The following is a 23,471-nucleotide window of genomic DNA, read 5'->3' on the forward strand; positions in this document are numbered from 1 at the left end:
GGTCCAATGGCAGCTCTGACTTAATAATTTCGGGTAAGAGCTTTCTTCTATTCATAAAAACCTGTAGAATACCAATACTCCTCTTCTAGTCGCACAAGGACAGAGCACCAATGCAATCCAATTTCTTCGGATTAAAAAATAGGGCCGGTATAATAGTGTGGATATAAAAAGTGTATATATAAAAAGTTTGGATGAAACAAGTTTAATTTAATGAATCTTATTCAGACGAAAAATAAAGACGAACAGTAATACAAAGTGAGTGTTCTATTTGATAGCAAAGAGGTAAAATAGAAGTCTGAGTAGAAATCTACTGCAGAAGTGCTTCGTTATATTTAGAGTCAACGTAGTAAAGTCTACTTGAGATACAAAATAAGAAAAATTAAATTAAACTATTTCATTCTTCGCCTCCATCTTTTGCAACGAGAGTGTCTCTGCGTTTTGCTGATTCAGTACTGTCCATACTCTCTTCATCTCCACTGGATCCACTGTTGCCATTCTGTACAGCCTTGATCTGCTGGTTCCACATGTCACAGTACACACTTTCAGACTGAGACAGAAGCTCGTGATGAGTTCCCCTGAAATGTCCAAAAACATAGTGCAATTTCTTTCAATTTAACAACACTGCCCCGCACCAGATACCAAAACCAAAAAATTTCTGAGCCAGACTGTGCTGTCATGGTGGTTAGGCCCGACCCAAATCGCAAGTCCGGTTCGACCAACGCTGGTCCATAATCTGGACAAAGTATCGGTCTGGCCTTCCGTCTTTCTAGTACCTGTTTTCTGTCTAATTGTTCCATATGATACCAAATTTTGGTCTATTTGGCCTCGTCCATAACAAAATTTTGGTCTGTTTGTTCTTGATTATGGTAACTAATTTATCTTTATTAAAAATTGCCTAAACCTGTTGGCAAACTAGCAACTGGTTTTGTAACTTGCCCTTTTCAATGCTGGTTAGCATGGCTGTTTGGCTCTATCAGCATGTAGAAAAGCAGAAAAAATTAAACTACGAAATGTTTTGATCGGCTGATGTTCGCCTCTAAATAGGCAGCTCCGTCCCACTTTAGTGGGGAGGAACTATATGCTCAACTGGGATTTTTTGTTCAGTCAATTTTCGCTAATCGATATATTCAGCGTACAAGGTTGTAAGTATTATCAAAAGAAAGCTTGTCGTGAACAGACTTCCGTTTTTCCGAGTTACGGAGGCTCAGAATTTTTTTTTGAAAACATCAGTTTTCACAATGTTTTTATTTACAATTTTTGAACTTTTAAAAAATGTGAGTTGATTTTGCACAATTATGTTACAATTTTCAATATTTACGGCTTTTAGTATTACTGAAGCGATATCGAGGCTATTTTCTGGTCTCGTCGTGGTTTTTTTTAGAGTTTTAAAATTTTGTGAACGTTAGTTAGGTAATTGTTCACATTTTTCGGATAATTTGCTGAAATTTGGATCAATTTTGCTAAATTACGATAAAATTGTTAATGAAAGTCTCATTGGTTTTACGTTTAAAGATAAAACAGTTGCTGAATTGTATTGAGCATACTTTTTTGGCTTAATTTTTGGCTTAAAATTGGCAAATTTTTTGTCGTTTTCTTATTTGATTCTTCATGAAAATGGCACCAAGTATGATCTTTAGACCACTTGTCCAAATTGACCGTTAATGCAGAAATAAAAATAGCAGCCAAAACCTTCGTTCACTCAGATGGGGGCTAAATTTAGCTTCGGTTCGAACGACAGTGTTCTACAATGTGGAACTAACATTTAGGCGGCTTTTTGGTAATTTAAACCGATATTCATCAAAAATGCGTCGTCTATAAAAGAATCGCATTTGCCAAAAAACGTTTTTTGCAATTATCTGAAAAAATGACGTTTTCCAACAGCAGCGGAGCCATATCAAGGTCAATTTTGGTCCCATTGTTACTATTTTGCAGAGAAAAAGGATTCGGATTGTATTTTGAATTTTTTTCATTTCATTTTCATTCAAGTATTTTACACTTTATTTTACAAGTTTAAACAATAAGAAATCCCAATTATGATCAAAAGAGGTCCACCGAAAAAACATGAGTTTAGTAAATTTTCAACAGTGTTTTCGTAAATTTCAAAAAACATTACTTTTGCCAGTATTTGGCGTTCGATTTGTAGACTTAAGAACGCATCTAATTAGTCCAGGATCGTATTCACTACCTGTGGGGCTATTAATCAAACAATATATTCTTTTCAGTTGATACCTAACGATTTTTAGCTAACATAACTCGATAATTATCCAAAAATCCATATTTATGATACAATTACTAGTTTTTGAGATTAACTATTCGGGTAACATTTGCAGCAATCATTTGTCTTAACTGGCGAGCAGCAACAAATCGATAAGTTTTGGTCTAATTGTCAAACTTAAAAATTAAATAGTTCGGATTGTATCGGGGCACTGATATAAAAAAATAGCCTTTTTAATGTTTATTACAGATCAGAATAGTTTAAAACCCAAACTCAACTATCAAAAAACCTTATTTATGGGCGATTTAAGGCCAAAGAATAAACATTATAATTTCAGCAAAAATTTTGGTTGTCTTTGGCTTCATAACTGTCTTGGCATAAAAACAATCACTTGACATATTGAGCTTCGACTGTATTCGGTCTTATATTGTAGTCTTTCGGCTTGGTATCTATAATGACATGTCCAATTGACTTACCAGACAGTAAAAAGGTATATACATTTTTTTGGTTGAACATTTTCTGGTACAGACACCTATATACATTTCCTGGTTGAAAGTTTATGGTTGTTATGACTGGTTATTTAAAAAAAATTGTTTTCAAAAAACAGAAAGGGTTTTTGAGTTTCCCCACGATTTTACTCAGTCTAAGCAAAAACAGGGCTCGCATCCCTTTCAAGAGATTTAGGATGTCGTGTTCATTGCTATATTTTGATTAAAATAATGATTTTTTGGCTGTGATACTACGAGTTTTTTTTTGTTTTTTTGCCAATTTCTAATTTTTGAGTTTCTTTTTTGGTGTCTTGTCCGGTTATCACATTAATGACAAGTCACATATCACGTTAGTGGCGTTTGAAGAAGGCGTTAAATGGAATTATAAATGAAGCTATTTAATGGTTTCAGTTGACAGCTAATGGTTTTCATGTCTTTAAATTAATTGTCTTCAAAAAATATTAACCTATTTTTGTTACATTGACTAGGCCTAAAGTTTGACAATAAAGCTCAAATTGTGTTTGAGCGGAGTGGGAAAATTTTGTGCGAATGCACATAACGGAACCTCCTTGATCAATTTGAGTCAAAATTAACCATCTGCAAGACTTTTGGGCCTTTTCATAATTCAAAATTCAAGTTCTCCACTACGATAGCTTTCAAAGAGATAGAAAAAATCTGCAAATTTAAGTTTTTTGAGGTAATGGTTTGAACGTCCCATTTAAGTGGCTTTCAAAAAAATTGTCAAAATTTTGTCTTATCTGAGATAATTGGTAATTCAACTATGCAAATTTGACAAAAATTAAAGAAAATGAAAACGAAATTTTCTATTAAACTGCAATCAAGTAGAAAACCGCAATCAAGCAGCAGAAATGAGCATCAGTCGACACTTGAGAAAAATGGTCGATTCAAATATTCAACACACTCCGCATAAAAATTAGAAACCTTAATCAGAAAAAGTTGCTTCATAAAAATTTGGGTTAGCGCTCTCACCGTTCGACAATGACTCCGTCCTTGAGCACCAGAATTATGTCCGCGTCTACGACAGTTGACAGTCTGTGTGCCACAACTAGAGTAGTTCTGTGTTTGATGACGTCATTCAAGGCACTCTGGATGTTTCTCTCCGTCTGGGTGTCCAGAGCCGAGGTTGCCTCGTCTAGAAGCACCATTCTGGGAGCCTATAGATATTTTCAGTGCTTTTTAAAAATGATAGACAATTATTAGATATAAATTTCTTGTTAGCTCCAATCAGAAAACATAGCCGGCATTGCCGGAAAATATCCGCCGTTGACGCGCTAGACGCACATTGGGATTGAAACAGAAAAAAAAAAGAAGAGATAGAAATTGACAAAATTTTTTCCTGAGTTTCAAAAAGTATTCTAATTCAGTGTGCAGTTTCAGTTAGATTCTAAACCTATACTTAATTCAGATTCTAAACTGAAGGGTATTAAGTTTAATACTAATGTCAGCTAGCAATCGCTCTAATGATCTTTGATAACCTAATTATAAAAAAAAGTTTTAATGACCTGGCTTTATCGGTATATCCCGTTTCTTTTGATTTCGTTCTTTTAACATTGACCGTATTCACTAAATTACGTAATTCGATGTTTGAAAGAATTTAAAATCCATTCAGTTGAAACAGTGAGTGAAGTAAGTCAGAAGGCAAACGTGAAAATCGTGACTTATGTAAAACGAAAATTGTGATTATAAGGTAAAAGCGAATTCAAGAAAGCGAGTTCAGAAGTCAGTTTTTTTATTGAGGTAAGTCACTCAATTGAGCTAAAAGCAGAAAAAATGACGTCATGAACGCAAATTTTAACTGCAAAGCAGTAGAAGTCACTGAACATTAAAAATTCAATGACCGCAAGAATCATCGAGGGAGCTGACGAAATAAAAAAAATATAGCAGGACAAGTCCTGACGTACAATTAAAAGACTTTTCACTGACTAAACAAAAAACTAGAACTAGAACAGGTTACGATTGAATTGGGAAAACCTTTAATAAAAAATCAGATAAAAAATTTAAAAAAAAAACAGAAAATCAAAGTCAAAATGTCGCATTTCAACAACAAAACACTAGCGATAAATTGAAATTTACATCAAACAAAAAACTAGGCCTAGAATGAACTATGAACGGATTGGAAAAACCATTTAGAAAAAAAATCCGATCCAAAATATCGAAAAAACAGCAAAAATCAGAGTGAAATCGCCGTATGTGAACAAAAAACTAGCGAAAAAGCAATTTTTTGTTCAAACACTGTTTTCTCATTTAAAACAGAGCGACAACCTTTCACGCCGCAAAAATACTCGCTTTTTCACTCCAGACCCTGTTTCGGCGTGACTAAAATCATTACTCCAATTTGACTTCAAAAAACATGAAAACATGTGAACAGATCTTAAAAAAAGACAGCGCTCCAATACAATTCAAACTCTTTGAATTGCAAAAAAAACATAGCAGGACAAGTCCTGACGTACAATTCACAGAATTTTCAGTGACCAAACAAAACACAAGACGTAGAACGCACTACGAGTAAATTGGAAAAAGCAATTCTATAAAAAAATCAGAACATAGCCGACAGATTGCCAGAAAATAGCCGCAATAGCTTTGTAGATCTGCAGTCTCAACAAAAACAGTAGAAAAGACAGAAAAAATCTTTTCTTTCAAGAATGAGATGTTATACTTTGATTACGAATCTGTATGTTATTGCTGTCTCTAATCGCTGATCTCAAATAACCTTCATTTAGAGTGACACACACCCATTTGACCTAATCTCTTTGAATAAAAGTAAATAGAAGTCAATTTCAAATTGAGGAAGTCATTTTTGAGAGTTAGGTAAGTCAAGTGTGACCAAAAATTTAATCACGCGCATGAACAAAAAACTCGCTCCACTAAGAGCGAAAAATGACGTCACACATGCAACTCAGTTGAAATTGCATGAACGAATGAACAAAAAGTGGCTATGACGTCATATGGTGGTAACAAAAATCATAACGACGAAATAAAAAACCAAGAGAAGGCCAATAATAGCCCATTATAATGTCAAAAAGTCACATGTGAACAAAAACCAATAGCTAGTAGAAAAGGAGATTTGGTTCAAACAAAAATCTAGACCTAGAATAAACTATGAATGGATTGGGAAAACAATTTAGACAAAAAATCCAATCCAAAAAATCAAAGCAGTAAAACTCAAAGTGAAATTGGCGCATGTGAACAAAAAACCACTTGCGAGAAAGCTAATTTTTGCTCAAACAATGTTTTCTCACTCTACTTTTAAATTGGAGCGAAACAATTTTACGCCGCATAACTATTCCCTTTTTCGCTCAACTTCCTGTTTCAGCGTGACCAAAATGTCAACTCCGATTTAACTTCAAAAATCATGAAAATGTGCTTAAAAAATAAAAAAAAGCCGGAAAACTTCCAGAAACGACTCGAAGTGGAAATCCACTTAAACACCAATCAACTGCTCATCAGAAAAAACCTGCCGCCACTAAATTATGATGATCTTGAAACAAAACCATAAAACAAAAAAGTTAAAACAAGAAAATCAAATCTGTTAAAATATTATTAAAAAAACCTGATCAATTTTTGTCTTAAACAGAGATCCCGAAATAATTATCTCTGCCAAAAATACTTCATCAAAACAACTAGTACCTACTAATGAGAATTTTTTAAAAATACTTGAAGCCTATTCATGAAACATAGCTGGCAGATAGCCAGAAAATAGCCGCAATAGATTCGTAGATCGGCAGTCTAAAAAACAGTAAAAAAGACAGACCAAAAAAAATTCGTCTTTTCATTGAAGGCTGATCTGTTATATTTTGATTAAAAATCTGTATAACTTATTGCTGCCTCTATCAGCTGATCTCAAATAACCTTCATTTAGAGTGACACACACCCATTTGACCTTATCTCTTTGAATTAAAGTAAATAAAAGTCAATTTCAAAGTGAGGAAGTCATTTTTGAGAGTGAGGTAAGTCAAGTGTGACCAAAAATTTAATCACGCGCATGAACGAAAAAAAAACTCGCTCCACTAAGAGCGAAAAATGACGTCACACATGAGATTCAGTTGAAATTGCATGAACGAATGAACAAAAAGTGGCTGTGACGTCATATGGTCGTAACAAAAATCATGACGACGAAATAAAAAACATAGCAGGACAAGTCCTGACGTACAATTCAAAGAATTTTCATTGACTAAACAAAAAAAACTAGACCTAGAATGGAATATCAGTGAATTGAGAAAACCATTTAAAAAAATCAGATAAAAAAACAAAAAATCAATGTCAAAATGCCGCATGTGAACAAAAAAAATACGGTCGAGAAATTAAAATTTATTTCAAACAAAAAACTAGGCCTAGAAAGAGCTGTGAACGGATTGGGAAAACCATTTAGAAAAAAATCCTATCCAAAAAATCGAAAAAACCGTAAAAATCAGAGTGAAATTGCCGCATGTGGACAAAAAATCACTACCGAGAAACCGAATTTTTGTTCAAACACCGTTTTCTCACTCTACTTTAAAATTAGAGCGAAAAAAATTCACGCCGCAAAACCACTCGGTTTTTCGCTCCACTTCTTGTTTTGGCGTGACCAAAATCACTACTCCAATTTGACTTCAAAAATCATGAAAATGTGTGAACAGATCTTAAAAAAAAAGACAGCGCCCCAATACAATTCAATTTCTTTGAATTGTAAAAAACCAAGAGAAGGCCAATAATAGCCCCAGCTATCGCTGTGCGGCTATTAAAAAATAAGATCGTACAAACAACTTGGACTAAAAAACTGGAAAAATTTAATAATTTTTTAAATATTACAAAAGCACATTAATTCAAAGAAAAATTCTTTTGAGCCAATAGGGTATCCAGATGATCCAGAGAGGTCTCAAGTCTTGGCTCCGCTATCCAAGTCTTGGCATCTCTCTGCCAAGATTTGGCCTCTGGAAAATCTCTGAATCAGGCCTGATGGGCTCTGGGGGTTCGGTGGTACGGAACTGATACTGCTTTTCATCCAATTTTTAATATACCTTGAGAACGGTCCTCGCAATTGCCACTCTCTGTTTCTCTCCCCCACTCAGCTTCAGTCCCCTCTCCCCAACCACAGTCTCGTATCCCAGTGGGAAGTCCCTTATTCTCTCATGGATATCTGCCCTCTCTGCTGACTCAATCACCTCAGAATCTTCGGCAGTGGGTCGTCCGTACTGGATATTATACCTTCACAAACATAACTCATTACCAATGAAACGAAAGTTGATACACCTTGATAAGACATGCATGATCTTGACATCTCTTGCAAGATCTGGAACATCTTGCCCAGACCTTTAAATACTAACATTCATTCCCTGACTCAATTAGCGCACCTATATTAAAAAAAAGTTAAGAGTTTGCAGTTGAAGCGCATCAACATCCAGCCAATTATCACTTTTCCGTTCAGTCAATTCGTAAGTTTCAACAATTTCCCGCAAAGATGTCGCTATTTTTGAATCTTGAATAGTTTTTAACTCTTGGCAATGATTTCAAGAAATTTACGTTTCTTCAGTATATATGCTTGTAATAAAGCACGGAATGATGTTGCAGTTGAGTTTCTCAATTGTTGAGGTTCAGAATTGTCAGCAAACCCGTTCAAATTTATATTCAAGAGTTCAATTCATTAGCGAATCATGCATTGAAAAGAACTTGTGGTTCTAGTGCCCCAGTTGAGAGGTAAAGTAGAGCTATAAATAGATAGCGCTTGACCAAAATTTTCAAAATGAGCAGACTGCAGATCAACCCATGAAATTCTCATTCACAATGCAATTTTGTTGTTTTATTAATACGCTATCCCCCCGTGCTTATGACCCCCGGCCACCCCTAACAGCTGGGGTCTTCAAGCTTACTTGATGGTGTCATTGAACAGCACAGTGTCCTGAGGCACCACCCCAATATTCCTCCTGAGACTGCTCTGACTCACTTTGGATATGTCCTGTCCGTCTATCGTGATCAACCCACCCTGGATGTCGTAGAAGCGGAACAGAAGTCGGATCAGAGTAGACTTACCACTACCGGAAGGACCTACAACTGCAACTGTAGAACCCGCTGGAACCTACAGTAAAAAAGAACATCTAGGTTTTTCGTCATTTTAAAGAAATACCCGACTAACGTCGGAAGAATCTCTCGAACGACTATTGGGAGCTCTAATCAATTGCAACCTGCTTCAGTCGGGGGGGGGAGCCTAAATGGGACTAAGAAATTCACTAGGGGGCTCCAAATAATCTCATTAGAGGTTAATATATACCACAACTAAGATTTAAAGTAGAAAAAAATGACACCAATTTCGGCGGACTTATCATGACTTTTAGTATAAAATTGCCGCCAATTGAGTTCAGCTACTTGAAATTGCGATTGAGAGAGAATTTTAGATCACGCATGAGTATCAATAATTGCTTCTCTTCGAGAGCAATTAAAAAAATTAGGCACAGTTTTTTTTTTGTTTAAATCTATCTTTGCAAATTCCTATCAAACATGTAGACAAAATTTCGTCTTTCGCAACGTTTCATTAGTTATCCATAAGAACATACCTTGAATGAGACATTTTTGAGAATGGGTTTTTCAGGAGTGTAGTGAAAAGAGACGTTTTTGAATTCCACTTCGCCTCCTCGCAGTGTCAACTCTGTGCAGTTTTCAGCATCCGTCACCTGAAATTGACTGAGCCATTTTATATGAAATCGTAGATCATACAAAGATCGTACACGAAATCTCAATGAATACAAAAAAGCATAAAAATTTTCAAAACACCCGGCAGATTCGCGGAAAATAGCCGCCGTTGATTCCCATAACCAAGATTGGGATTGAAAGGAAAAAAACTAGTGAAAAAATGTTTTTTTTTACAAACAATTATAAAGTGCGAACCATTTTCATGTCATTTTGGAGCTGAACATGTTCCTGTTTCGTAGTAAGACCATAGAGGGGCTACTATCCATACCAATAAGCATTAGAGATGGTAACTAAGAACAAAATTCGCGTAATGGGCATCTCAAATCGGGCTTTATGGGTTTATCCCGTTTCCATTTCTGGATTGCGTTTTTTTGATACTGACTCTGTTCATTTTGAATTGCTCTGCTGAGCAACTGCTGTCTAAAAACAGTTTAAGCAGAATGAGAGAAGAGTGAAACTAGCCTAGAGAAGTCAAAAAGATTTCACGCAAAATGTCGAAAAGGCGGCAAAATGAAGTAAAGCAAAAAATTTTATTCGGCGAAGTAAAAAACATAGTAGGACAAGTCCTGACGTACAAATCACAAAATTTTCATTGACTTATCAAAAACTAGACCTCGAACGGACTATAGTGAATTGGGAAAACCATTTCTAAAAAAATTAGATCGAAAAAACAAAAAAAAACAAAATCAATGTCAAAAAGCCGCTAGGGAGAACAAAAACCACTAGCGAGAAAGCGAATTTTTGTTCAAACACCATTTTCTCACTCTACTTTAAAATTAGAGCGAAAGAATTCACGCAGCAAAACCACTCGCTTTTCGCTCCATTTCCTGTTTCTTAAAAAAAGACAGCGCCCCAATACAATTCAAATTCTTTGAATTGTAAAAACATAGCAGGACAAGTCCTGGCGTACAATTCAAAGAACTTTCATTGACTTAACAAAAAACTAGACCTAGAACGGACTATGAGTGAATTGGGAAAACAGTTTCTAAAAAAATGAGATAAAAACAAAAAAATAGAAAATAAATGTCAAAATGCAGCTGGCGAGAACAAAAAACCACTAGCGAGAAATGTCAATTTGATTCTAGCGAAAAACTAGGCCTAGAATGAAATATGAATGGATTGGGAAAACCATTTGAAAAAAAATCCGATCGAAAAAAGAGTAAAAATCGAAGTGAAATTGCCGCATGTGAACAAAAAAAAACAACTAGCGAGAAAGCGAATTTTTGTTCAAAAACCCTTTTCTCACTCTACTTTAAAATTAGAGCGAAAAAATTTCACACCACAAAACCACTCGCTTTTTCGCTCCATTTCCTGTTTCGGCGTGACCAAAATCACAAATCCAATTTGACTTCAAAAATGAAAATGTGTGAACAGATCTTAAAAAAAGACAGCGCCCCAATACAATTCAAATTCTTTGAATTGTAAAAAAAAATAGAAGCGCTATAAAAGCCGGCTGAAAAGCTGAGGCGGCTATTAAAAAAACAATTTTTTATGCTCTACGGAAGATCAAAGCCAAGCACAACAAAACTCCACGCTAGTTCAGTTTCTTACTCTGTGTGAAAACTAGTTCTATACTGACAAACCCAAGTAGCCAAAAACTAAAGACAAAGGCAAAATTTTCAACTGTCTGTCAAAACATAGCACTGTTTGTTAATTTTTATTGTAGAGACAAAATGTTTGAAAGCGGTCCATAGCTATCCATTGTTGATATAATAGCAACAGCAACTCTGAAAACAATCTAAGTTTTGGATATTTGAATCTTAGCAATAATTAAAGATGAAATATTGCTCTGACTATTCATACAAAGGTAAAATGTGGTTCTTACAAATTGTACGAAGATCAAATCTATTTCCTATTAAACATTGCTAGCTCAAACTAAGAAACCTTTAAAGCATATGAGGAAACATCAGGAATAATTGTATTATTACTATGAAAATTCATTCAGCGAAATCTTATCTGCAAAAATCTAACGGTCTTGGAAAAAAATGGTAAAAGAAATTTAAAAGTATTTTTAAACACAAACAATTGTTTCCAAGTCTTTCAGGATTTAAAAATTTTCCAAAAACATTTAAATTACCAAATATTACTCATTAGAACCACAGAAACCTTTATTGCTATTACCAGATTTTTCTATTTTGCATGCTGCTTTTGAGTTGTACGCCAGTTCTTTTAGCAGGCGCTTTGTTATTATTTTCACTTCATATTTTCTGTTGATGTGAAATTTTTTGAAAGTTAAATTGCACCGTTGATGCATTGCCGTAGAAGCCGACTGTACAATACGTTTTGTAAACCACATTTGCTGAAAGCAGTAACAAAGCGAACATTCTAGACAAAATGTAAATAAAGCGAAACAAAATTTTAAATTCTTGACACAAATTGTGGTGACAATAGAAATGCGTAAATTCGCGACTAATCCCCCCGGGTCGCTTATTTTTGCACACGAATTTGCACCATTCAATTGTATTACATCAAAAGCCTACATCAAAAGTGTGGAAAAGAGGGACGAATTCAAGGATTACAATCAATAAATTTGTCGCCATTTTACAAACACTTCAAATGCGAAAACTACCAACCTAAGTATCAGCGTTTGAGCGTATCACCGTTTTCGCAATTGCTTATTTTTCTGATCTTAAAGCATGTAAAAGGAAAACAGCGATCATACTGAGTATACATACTTAGTACGATGTGGTTTTAGTTTAGATTACAGGAAGTTTACATTACAAAAGTAAAACCACATCGTACTAAGTATGTATACTCAGTATGATCGCTGTTTTCCTTTTACATGCTTTAAGATCAGAAAAATAAGCAATTGCGAAAACGGTGATACGCTCAAACGCTGATACTTAGGTTGGTAGTTTTCGCATTTGAAGTGTTTGTAAAATGGCGACAAATTTATTGATTGTAATCCTTGAATTCGTCCCTCTTTTCCACACTTTTGATGTAGGCTTTTGATGTAATACAATTGAATGGTGCAAATTCAATGGTGCAAAAATCTCTTTTAAGGTTTTTTCGTTATAGACCGTATGTGTATCATCAAAATGACAGTACGTATCTAACCCAAAAAATCTAGTGGTCTACTAAAGGACTTTTTGTTAATCGGCCTGTCTTGCTTCTTTAGTTGTTTCAAGGCCACAACCGTCTATCGTGGCTATTTTCCGGCGATCTGCCGGCAATGTTTTAAATTTCGCTTTACTTAAAACTATCTCTGTTTCTTAATGACTTCTGATGACAAGATAACACAAAATCTCCGTGTTTATTTCTGTGAAAAAACAAATCTTGTCCATAAAATTATTTTCTTTTTATAATCGTAACGTAAATCATGTTCAGCGAAACAGGTTTTAAGACTATGCTTTGATTACCATTTTATGAATTTGCAAATTGAAAATTCAAGTAAGTTTTATGATCGTGCAACTGAAAAAAAGCTGCGCGATAAATTTAATCATATTCTTCGAGACCGAAAACATGCAAAACGCCCAATTGAAGCAAAAAAAATTCAACGTAAAAAGCCGTTTTTGTTTAAAGAAAGAGTGGTCTCATTTTTTGTCGCGGATGTTTATCCTTCCAAAACAAAATTTTTGTTTAAAAAAATTCTCCAAAGATTCTAATTTGAGTCTTTTAATCTAGGCACGGTTATGATCCTCATTTACCTCTAGATTACAGGAAGTTTACATTACAAGAGGTAAATGAGGATCATAACCGTGCCTAGATTAAAAGACTCAAATTAGAATCTTTGGAGAATTTTTTTAAACAAAAATTTTGTTTTGGAAGGATAAACATCCGCGACAAAAAATGAGACCACTCTTTCTTTAAACAAAAACGGCTTTTTACGTTGAATTTTATTTGCTTCAATTGGGCGTTTTGCATGTTTTCGGTCTCGAAGAATATGATTAAATTTATCGCGCAGCTTTTTTTCAGTTGCACGATCATAAAACTTACTTGAATTTTCAATTTGCAAATTCATAAAATGGTAATCAAAGCATAGTCTTAAAACCTGTTTCGCTTAACATGATTTACGTTACGATTATAAAAAAAAATAATTTTATGGACAAGATTTGTTTTTTCACAGAAATAAACACGGAGATTTTGTGTTATCTTGTCATCAGAAGTCATTAAGAAACAGAGATAGTTTTAAGTAAAGCGAAATTTAAAACATTGCCGGCAGATCGCCGGAAAATAGCCACGATAGACGGTTGTGGCCTTGAAACAACTAAAGAAGCAAGACAGGCCGATTAACAAAAAGTCCTTTAGTAGACCACTAGATTTTTTGGGTTAGATACGTACTGTCATTTTGATGATACACATACGGTCTATAACGAAAAAACCTTAAGAGATTTTTCAAAATTGATTTCCGAAATCAAAAACTCAAGACTAATACTCAAGAATTAGGGCATATAAGTTTGGCAGTACTTAGATGCACGCTATTGATCTTCAACTACTAAATATTCATAAAGTAAAGTTCCATAAGTGAGTTCAGAAGCAGTAGAAGTCACGGAAGTCATTGAAAAGGTCAGGGTAAGACAAAACAAAAATCTGTTAGACGAAGTAAAAAACATAGCAGGACAAGTCCTGACGTACAATTCAAAGAATTTTCATTGACTCAACAAAAAACTAGACCTGAAACGGACTATGAATGGATTGGGAAAACCATTTAGAAAAAATCCGATCGTAAAAATCGCGAAAAAACAGTAAAAATCAAAGTGAAATGCCGCATGTGAACAAAAAACTACTAGCGAGAAAGCGAATTGTTGTTCAAACACCGTTTTCTCACTCTAATTTAAATTTAGAGCCAAAAAATTTCACGCCGCAAAACCACTCGCTTTTTCGCTCCACTTCCTGTTTCGGCGTGACCAAAATCACTACTCCAATTTGACTTCAGAAATCATGAAAATGTGTGAACAGATCTAAAAAAAACAGACAGCGCCCCAATACAATTCAAATTCTTTGATTTGTAAAAAACATAGCAGGACAAGTCCTGACGTACAATTCAAAGAATTGATTGACACGAAATTTTGTTCTAGCGGGAACACGAATTTTTGTTCAAACACCGTTTTCTCACTCTACTTTAAAATTAGAGCGAAAAAGTTTCACGCCACAAAACCACTCTTTTTTTCGCTCCACTTCCTGTTTCGGTGTGACCAAAATCACTACTCCAATTTGACTTCAAAAATCATTAAAATGTGTGAACAGATCTTTAAAAAAGACAGCGCCCCAATACAATTCAAATTCTTTGAATTGTAAAAAAAATAGGAGCGCAATAATATCCACCTGTAATTGCTGACGCAGCTATTAAAAATAAGCAAGTTGTACAAGATTTCTAAAAGCAAGTTGTACAAGATTTCTAAATTGTGATTTCTAAATTGTACTTTGATTTCTAAATTGTGATTTCTAAATAGTACTATCGAAACAGTTTAACTTGTAGTTGTAGTGATTCTTGTGTTGTTTGTTCGAGGTTTGAACTATGCTCATTGAAAGTGTTCAAAAATACCTTTCTGCTATTCAAAACTGTTCATACTATTTCACTGTTTGTTAACTTTACTGGATTAAGCTGATATTGAAAACCTTGCACACAATTTTTTAAATTTATTTTTCTTCAAAGTTTTAGTTTAGCCCAGCTTTTGATGAGGTGCTACACAAAAAAAAACACCATCTTATCAGATCTTGTGCTATGAAAACATGGAATCCGGATCAAATGCCCTTATATTGACATAAAAGTCGGCGTTCTACAATTGTCTGCAATCTGATGACTAGTGCGAAATTACCCCCAACCACACCTCCGAATGATAGACGAAAGTCCTTATTGCTGAGCAACATTGTCTAAATCAAAATATCAAAAGCCTGCAGTGTTACACACCTCTCTGGGTTCCATGAAGAGATCCAGCATGTTTTCCATGTCAATGAAGGACTGTTGGATCACCCGGTACCATATTCCCAGAAAGTTTAGAGGTCCATACAACTGGAGCATGTAAGTAGAGTAGAGGACAAAAGTGCCCACTGGTTCATCTTCGTACACAATGTAGTACGCACACAGGATACATCCTATGAAATAATTGATTTAAATAATTGATGGAGAAATTAACCCCGAACTCTTACATCATTTTACCCCCTTGACAGACCAAAAGGATGTAAGAGTGGGGGGTTAATTTGTTTTTTACCCCCTATCACTCTTACACAATTTTACCCACGTTGGGAGTCTATGCAGCCCAAAAAGACGTAAGAGTTTTGAGCTGTATTTTCCCTAAAAAATCCTCCCATTGCAGCTCCACTCCTACACCATTTTGGGCGGAAAAATTTGACCCGGGTTCTTACTATTATTAAGTCAGTCGTCACCGGGAAATCAAATCTGATAGCGTGATATGAATCATGATAAAAAATGGCTGATCTCGAAAGACCTTGCCTTTTTAATGGAAATATATGAGAGTTTCAAGATAGGAAAACTATAAAAAAAAAACATCATGATAAGTTCAAACTTGACAAATCTCTGCTCTTTGCAGGGGTATCAGGAAATAAGATCCTGACGATATAATCGATATAAACACAAACCAAGTTATGAAAACTAAACAGCACCATAAAACGCGTTTATCAATTTTTATACATACTAAATTTTGTACATCATTCATACTAATGCCTACTGACAGGGCAGCAAATTGCCATTAGCTCATTTACGACGTTTCAATGAGAAAAAATGAAAAATTTTTGAAGCTTTCACAAAAAATGGTTTTTGTTCAAGTTTTCTTTACGCTCTAAATTTTGCAATTGAGTGTAACACAAGCAATTCCAGGCGTTCTCTTTGTATTCAAAAAATAGCTGATTTTTTATCATGGATGATGGGCACCAGAATCTTACAACCTCTTCACATTACGTGGTAAAAGTTGATTTTCTCGAGTAAATTTACTCGAGTTCGTCACTAAGTGTCACAGCCATATTTTAAGAACCACGTCACTTTTTTGGACATTTGCACTTTCCTGATGAGATCTGAAAACATTTTATGTTTTCACGCTAACAATTGATGATCAACTCACCCCCGAGTAGTCCCATGTTGACAATGATGACCTGAATGAAGTTGAGTAGTTGTAGACTGGCCTGGAACTTCCACTGCTCTCTCTGGTAGTCCAGCAAACTGCTCCTGTACCTGTTCACTTCGTACGCCTCTGCCCCGTAATACTTCACCGTCTCAAAATTCAACAGTGAGTCCACTGCCTTTGAAACAGAAGGTGAGATTAACCCAGACCTAACGCCAAGTCAATTTCAGTACTGGGCAAGTCTATTATTTAGCCCTTTGAGTTAGAAATATGATAAATTTTTTACACTTGTCAGTATTGTACACGTCTTGGTCAAGCCTACAAGTCGAAATCAAAGTCCTGGCAACGCCAAAAAAGATCGCCCCAAAAACCTTTTACTCGGTTGAGAGATTTCACTCCAGCAAAATGAGATAAAATTCTCTATTACGGTATACATTACTTCGACATGAGGTCGATATTTCAGATATTTTCACCTCATAATGACTTGAACAGACTCACAAATGCACTTGAACAGTTAAAATTGCGCTAAATATTTGTAGTCTTTTAGGTATATTTCCCTCATCCATAATTCGCAGCTCAATTTTTCTACTTACAATTTAAGTACAAGGCAAAGTAATCTGGACTGTGTTGAGTGCAACAAAAATTGTTAAAAAACAGCTTTTCAAAAAATTTATTTGAAGTTGGGAATTCAAGTCGAAACCTTTTAACTAACTTTGGTTCTAGTTTGGTTATCCAGCTTATTAGTCTCTCGTTTGTACTTAGTCCTCCACTCTGAAACAAGCACAGTAGCCCCAATGTAAAAAGCCATGCAGAGAAACACCATCAACCCAAAGTAGAGGTTGAATGCAAACACGAAGTAGCCAATGGCGATGAAGATATCTGCGAAAGTGGGCAGAATTGTGAAGAGGATGTAACTGAGTAATGTGTTCACACTGTTGTTGCCTCTGTCAATCACACCCAGCACTTCACCAGTTTTGCGCCCTAAATCAAAACCGTGTTGAGAAAATACGACAAAACCAACGCACGAAGCGTCGTTTTTGGACGTTTTCGTTTTTATGTAAGAATTGTCGGTTTTTGTCTTTTTCGTCGGTATTTTGTATAAGAATTGTCGAACATGTTCGTTGCTATCGGTTTGTCGTTTTGGTCGGTAATTTATGTAAGAAATGTCGATTAGTGTCCTTTTTGGTATGATCGCTTTTTTGTACGCTCTAAAAATAGGAAAATGTTCTGGGTAAATGTACCTGCAATTTTTGCAGGTACGCAAAAATGCAGCTAACAATACCTGCAAAATTGTCTGCAAAAATTATACTTGCAATTTAACTAGAATACAATCGAATTTACCCTTGATTATTAGTTTTATTGGTATCCATTTGACATTTATTTTCTGTTTACATGGCCATAAAATTGCTTTATCACAAAAAGAAGGGTGGGACGGTGTTGTAGGAAGTAAGCGACGCTTCTTATGTTTAAAAGGAACGAAAACCGACGGTTCTACCGTTTCAAAAGGACGAAAAGCGACGCTTCTCACGTTTTAAAACAAAAACCACGCAAAACGAAAAATAAAAGCTCGGAGTTTTGATCGGTTTCTTCGAGGTAAAATGGACGAAAACAAATGATTTCTTATAATTGAAAAATCATAAAATTCAAACTATAAAATTATTAACAAATTCCTCTAAATTTTCAAATATTTTTCAAAAACATTAATTCAAAATTTTCCTTAAGAAGAGTAATTTAATCATTAATGTCTCGTGTCTGGTTTCACGAGAATCCGATTGAAACACGATGAAACCGCAATTGATGCAGCTTCGCCTTATCCAAAAGCCAAGCTAGACACAAATATTCCATGGAAAGACTTAAGCTCAGGATCAGTGATCATCGCCAACCAAGTTTTGCCGCTCGATCTCCCGAATTCAATTGAGCAAAACTGCTATAAACTGAGAATGAGGCGGCAATTTATATCAGGCTGAAATCTGGCAGTCAAGAATGAAAAAGTCACTCGAAAAACCAAAGCGGCAAACGAAGTCGATCAAATGAAAAACCGAACAAACATAACAGCAGAACCAATATAATTTCTGCAATACTTGGTTAAGAGCAGTTAATAAAAATTATTATTGTTGTGGACATCTACACTTCAACCTGACACTGTTGTACTTGCTAAATCATTTGCTATTTTTGAAACATATCATTGCTTTTATGTTAGAGAAAATATAAAGGACAATTCTCCCCTCTCGAGAGGTCAAAATGTCAAATTCAACTTTCACTGACTGAGCAAACCACTGACTTGAAAGGGAAAAATTATTGTTTTCCAATTTGAATTAAAATTGCGTTCTGAAATTGTTTGAAACGTAAAATTTTGAGCCTTGATGCCACAATATAGTGAAAATTACATTTGCTGGTGCCAAAAAAAATCAATTCAGTTTTTTAGCACATTGTTTTTCAAAATGACTTCCAAAATCACACAAGTTTGTAGTTTTAATTGATGCTTGAACGATTTTTGATAATCAAGTTCAAAATTACAGAAGTGCTGCAATGGTCGGGCATTTTATTTGTACCGGTTTCCTTTGTCGGCTTGTTATTGGTTTACCGGTTTCTAAAACCTGGCTTCATTGTTCCGAACCCCTTTAGTGGGGGAGGAACTATATACTAAACAGTGGTTTTTTTTCTGAACAGTCATTCTTTGCCGATCGATATATTCGAATTTTGTTTTTTCCATTGAGTTACGGAGGTTTAAAGATTTGTGAACATTAGCCTAACTTCCTTTATTTTGTTCATATTTTTCGTAATTTTTGCTTAATTTTGATCAATTTTTGCTAATATATGATAAGATTGCTAACGATAGTTCAATTGGTTTTACGTTTAAAGATAGCAGACAGTTTGTAAATTGTTTGAACGAATTGTTTTTGCAAAATTTTCAGCTAATCTTTCAAAAAAAATTATTTACAAATTTGTTTAAAAAAGCATCAAATATACATATATGGTCCATTTTGTCGAGTTGGAACGGTGACATAAAAACTGCTCACCCAATCTTCCTTTTCTCGGATATTGGCTATGGTACCTCCGGTTCTTCAGAAAATTTTATGGAAACAACCTTTTCGCAGTCTTTCGCTAATGTAAACCAATATTTATAAAAAATCGCAATATTTTTTTTTGATATTTAACATTTTCGCTTGCCAAAAAACTATTGCGCAATTGCGTTTTTAGCAGCCACTCAGCGAGGGTAATTCCAGTTTAAGTAAAGCTCACAATTTTCATGGCTTCGACAAATTTTCAAAGTTTTCATAAGATTTGCGAGAATTCTTAAGATTTTTGGCAACATTCGATGTTCTTTTTGTAGCCTTATGACTGAGTCCAAATCTTCAACTGTCTGATGCGGTATCAAGGGAGCTATTAAAGAAGCTATTTAATGCTTTCTTTGATACATGATGCAGTTTCTTGGTAAAAAAACGTAATAAACTTTTTTAAGTTTTAGAGGAGTAGAGAGCACGACTAGGTCTGTTCTAGTTACTGAATTAATAAAATTAAAAATTATTCCGATCGTAATGAGGTATATATATATATATATATATATATATATATATACATATATATACACATATATATATATGTATATATATATATATATATATATATATATATATATATTTATATATATATATACACTATATGTACTTTCGCCTTATTGTTCTTTATATGTTAATTACAGACAAGACTGATTTAACGTCAAATCTCAATTATTGAAAAGTCGAATTTTTGTGCAATATGAAGCCAATGAACATAGATAACAATTACAGCAAAAAGCATATGTTAATTTGGCTTCAACACAGTTTGCAAGGAATTGTTCGTGAATTTTCGAATTCTGTCTGTATTTATGTGTAGTGTTTTGACTAAGTTTCACTATTGGGATGTACAATTGGCTTCCAAGGAAGTTACAATTGAAATTATTTACATTTTTTGTAGAAAGCTTAGGGTTGTTGTCTTAAAGTTTTAAAAAAAACGTGTTTTAAAATAATGGATTTTTGAGATTTCCTACCTTCGATTTTAATACTGCAAAATTTTTAGCGCATTCTCATTAAAGAGAGAGAACGCATCTTTTCGCAATTGAATTATAAAGTATTTTTAGCTGCTTCATTATTTCATTTTATTAAACAATGATTTTTCTGGCTGTGATAATACGAGATTTAACAAAATTTTGATTTATTTTTTGACATTAGCCAAATATTTTGAGGCTTTCTCTTGCTATCTTGTCCAATCATCAATCATCATATTAATGTCACATTAATGAACAGTGGCATGTCACATTAATGGCGTCGAACTAAGGCGCAATTGACTATACTCAAAATTTTTTGAAGATATTGCTATTATAAGCTTCTACACCGTTTACTCGCAAAATTGCATTGGCGTTTTGATTTTTGTCTTTTGTTTGCTGTTTTTGTAGTCATATGGGATTCTAAATAAGGACAGGTCTCAATGGTTTTGTCTGAAAGTATAGGTGGAGTCATTGAATGAATTTCAATGATTGCTTTAGTGACTTTGAATTTAATTGTTTTCAAAAGGTGTAAACGTAATTTCTCACTTCGCCCCTTTCTGTTTTCTCTCTATTTGTTAATTATTCTCAATAAAGACAGGTCGCATAAATTTTCTGGTGAAATGCAAGTCATTGGGTTTATTTTACTTTTTATGAAGCTATTTTGACTTTTTCATTTTTTTTTCAAAAAATGGATAGGCTTTGAGTTTTGATCATGTAATGGTCTTTGTTTTTGAATTTGTTGTTTGCGTTGTTTTTTACGCTGCAAAAAGCACTTATCATCATACTGTTGTCAGGAGTGAATTGGCACACTTAAGAACGTCGGAGTTTCCTTATTAAAAAGTTTTTTAATTGCGTTAATCACATGTCGATCGGGTTTCTGGCACATAATACATAAGACCGATAATCTCAACTCTCTTCTACGGTATTATTTTTTAAAACGGTGGTCAAAAAAGGATTATAAGGTAAATCTGATTCAAAACTCTCACCCACGTTTTAAATTTCTGAACAGAATGCATGTACATTTGCGCGTCTCTTAAAAATGCCAATATATCCTCAGGTAGCGGTCTGTTCAGTGGTGTTTTCTAAAAATTAATTAAGTTGGCCATGATTTGTGCCTGCAATAATCAAATCAATACCATAAAGCAGTTAATTTTTCAGAAAAAGCTGGCGAAAAATTTGGAAAAACCTGATCTTCTCTCAAAACGTTTTTGGAAGAAATATTTTACGATATAAAACCTTGCAGCCAAATCTTACCTAGATGCCATCTTAGCGACAGACTATGCAAATGGGCGAATATGTTGACCATAGTCTTCCGCATCGTATACTGGTTTACTCGGATCCACAGGAAAGATCTGGCATTGTACAATAGGCCAGATCCTCCCACTCCAGTAAGACAGTAAAATAAAGAGTACCCCAAAATATGCGAAATGGGTATTTGAGAAATATCTGGTTGGTTTTTCAAAAGAAAACTGTTTTTCCTGGTCTTATTTTTTTTCTGGCGCATTTTACGAACAATATAGCAAACCTTGAAATTAAGAGTTATTAACATCCTATTTTTTTAACAAAATGTTAAATCCTCTATAAACTATATGCCTCGGATTATATGAATGTGGACTCAATTTTTACAAAGAAACCACTGTGATCTTTATACATTACAAAACTATTACGTTTTGAATGCTAATATTTTTTTTTTAGCTCTGGCTGAGGTTGCGCTAAATTTTGGGTTTTATAGAGGCCGCCAAATTTTAGGCTGCCGAATCACCCATGTACCCTCTACCCAAACAATTTTCATCAAGTTCAATTTGACAGTTAAAAGCATTTTGTTTTAAAAATGAAACCCGTGAAAGCAAAATTTTACAAATTTAATGTAGATTTATAATTCTCACCGGTGTGCCATCGGAGAGATAAACTGTGCAAGTGTGCAACTATATCAACCATAGTAGCCCGCATTGTGTACTGTTTAACTCGGATCCATAAAAACGATCTAGCATTAGAAAGTAAGCCAGCGCCTGCCAAACCACTTCCAGTGAGACAATAAAGAGCACAATAGGCCAGAATGTGATTGATTGGAATTTGAGAGAGGTCTTCAAGAAAACTGTTTTTTTTTTAAGATTTCAATCCACAAAGTTATTTTTGTCAATTTTACAAACAGTAACCCTACTACTGTCTTCTACAGTTCAATTTTTCCTTATAGAGGTTTTCATTAATCTTAACAAGTCAAGAAAAAGCTTTAATTTATTGTACACAGTAAAGCAATGCAAAAAGTTAACAAAAAACTAAACTGACTTTTCTTCTAACCTTTGCTGAAATTTATGCTGAGCATAAAGCAATTAGTTTCTTGTTCTTTTAGAACATTTTCCATGCTCTTTAAACACCAGTTTAAGCTCTTTGCAGTTTTTGAGAAGTCACGGTATCAAAAAGTTTTCCATTTTCCATCAAAGACACGATAACTGTTGAATTACCTTTACAAAACTATGGATTATCTTGAAGAGGTATTAATTAGCCATTATTGAAAGCAGAGAAACCAACAAAAAAATCAATTGGTTGAAATTTCTAAACAAAGGATTAGAAAATCTCACTAGGCTATTTTATAACTTCTAACCCTGTTAGCTGTATACATCTGATAAACTGCATTTTGTACTCCAGTTGATTTGCTTTTTTCTCTCGGTTGACTTAAACTAATTAAAATGGGAATTGATATCTTTGAACTGCCGCAATGATATCGACAACAAATCCAATAATTTAAAAATAGTGCATGAGTACGTGTCAAAAATTTGGAATATGAAAAAACTCTGGATCATGATCCCACTTACTTGGACCAATATTATTTTATGTCCAAGGTTAAGTTAGGGTTGCTAAAAGTAACATTTTACCGGTCAACATTACATGGTCCTCACAATTCCTGTGACCAATTTTACACTTTCACCACGTAAGTAAGATACATTTTTGGCGACATTTTACTTGAAAAACAGCAAAATTTTTAAAATTTTTATTTTGTATAACAGCGGCCTTTGCAGCAACTATAGTATGTATATTAT

At 34.4% G+C, this 23,471-nt stretch overlaps 1 protein-coding gene across 2 annotated transcripts; it reads right to left on the minus strand.

Moving 5' to 3' along the window:
• Positions 1-186: 186 nt before the first annotated feature.
• Positions 187-22,539, minus strand: LOC142337886 (ATP-binding cassette sub-family B member 6-like). Of its 2 annotated transcripts, none has more exons than XM_075387500.1 (9): positions 22,320-22,539; positions 17,119-17,387; positions 16,407-16,584; positions 15,239-15,423; positions 9,252-9,368; positions 8,571-8,776; positions 7,722-7,908; positions 3,694-3,878; positions 187-575 (listed from the first exon to the last, which is right to left on the minus strand). In XM_075387500.1, the coding sequence occupies exons 1-9, from the start codon at positions 22,381-22,383 to the stop codon at positions 395-397; spliced, it is 1,572 nt and encodes a 523-aa protein (XP_075243615.1). In that variant the 5' UTR covers positions 22,384-22,539; the 3' UTR covers positions 187-394. The 2 variants fall into 2 exon arrangements, with proteins under 2 accessions (XP_075243615.1, XP_075243614.1); XM_075387499.1 differs by lacking the exon at positions 22,320-22,539 and adding an exon at positions 21,688-21,955.
• Positions 22,540-23,471: the final 932 nt, after the last annotated feature.

The sequence above is a fragment of the Convolutriloba macropyga genome, chromosome 4 (assembly GCF_964194025.1).
Source record: "Convolutriloba macropyga chromosome 4, txConMacr16.3, whole genome shotgun sequence".
NCBI lineage: Eukaryota > Metazoa > Xenacoelomorpha > Acoela > Convolutidae > Convolutriloba > Convolutriloba macropyga.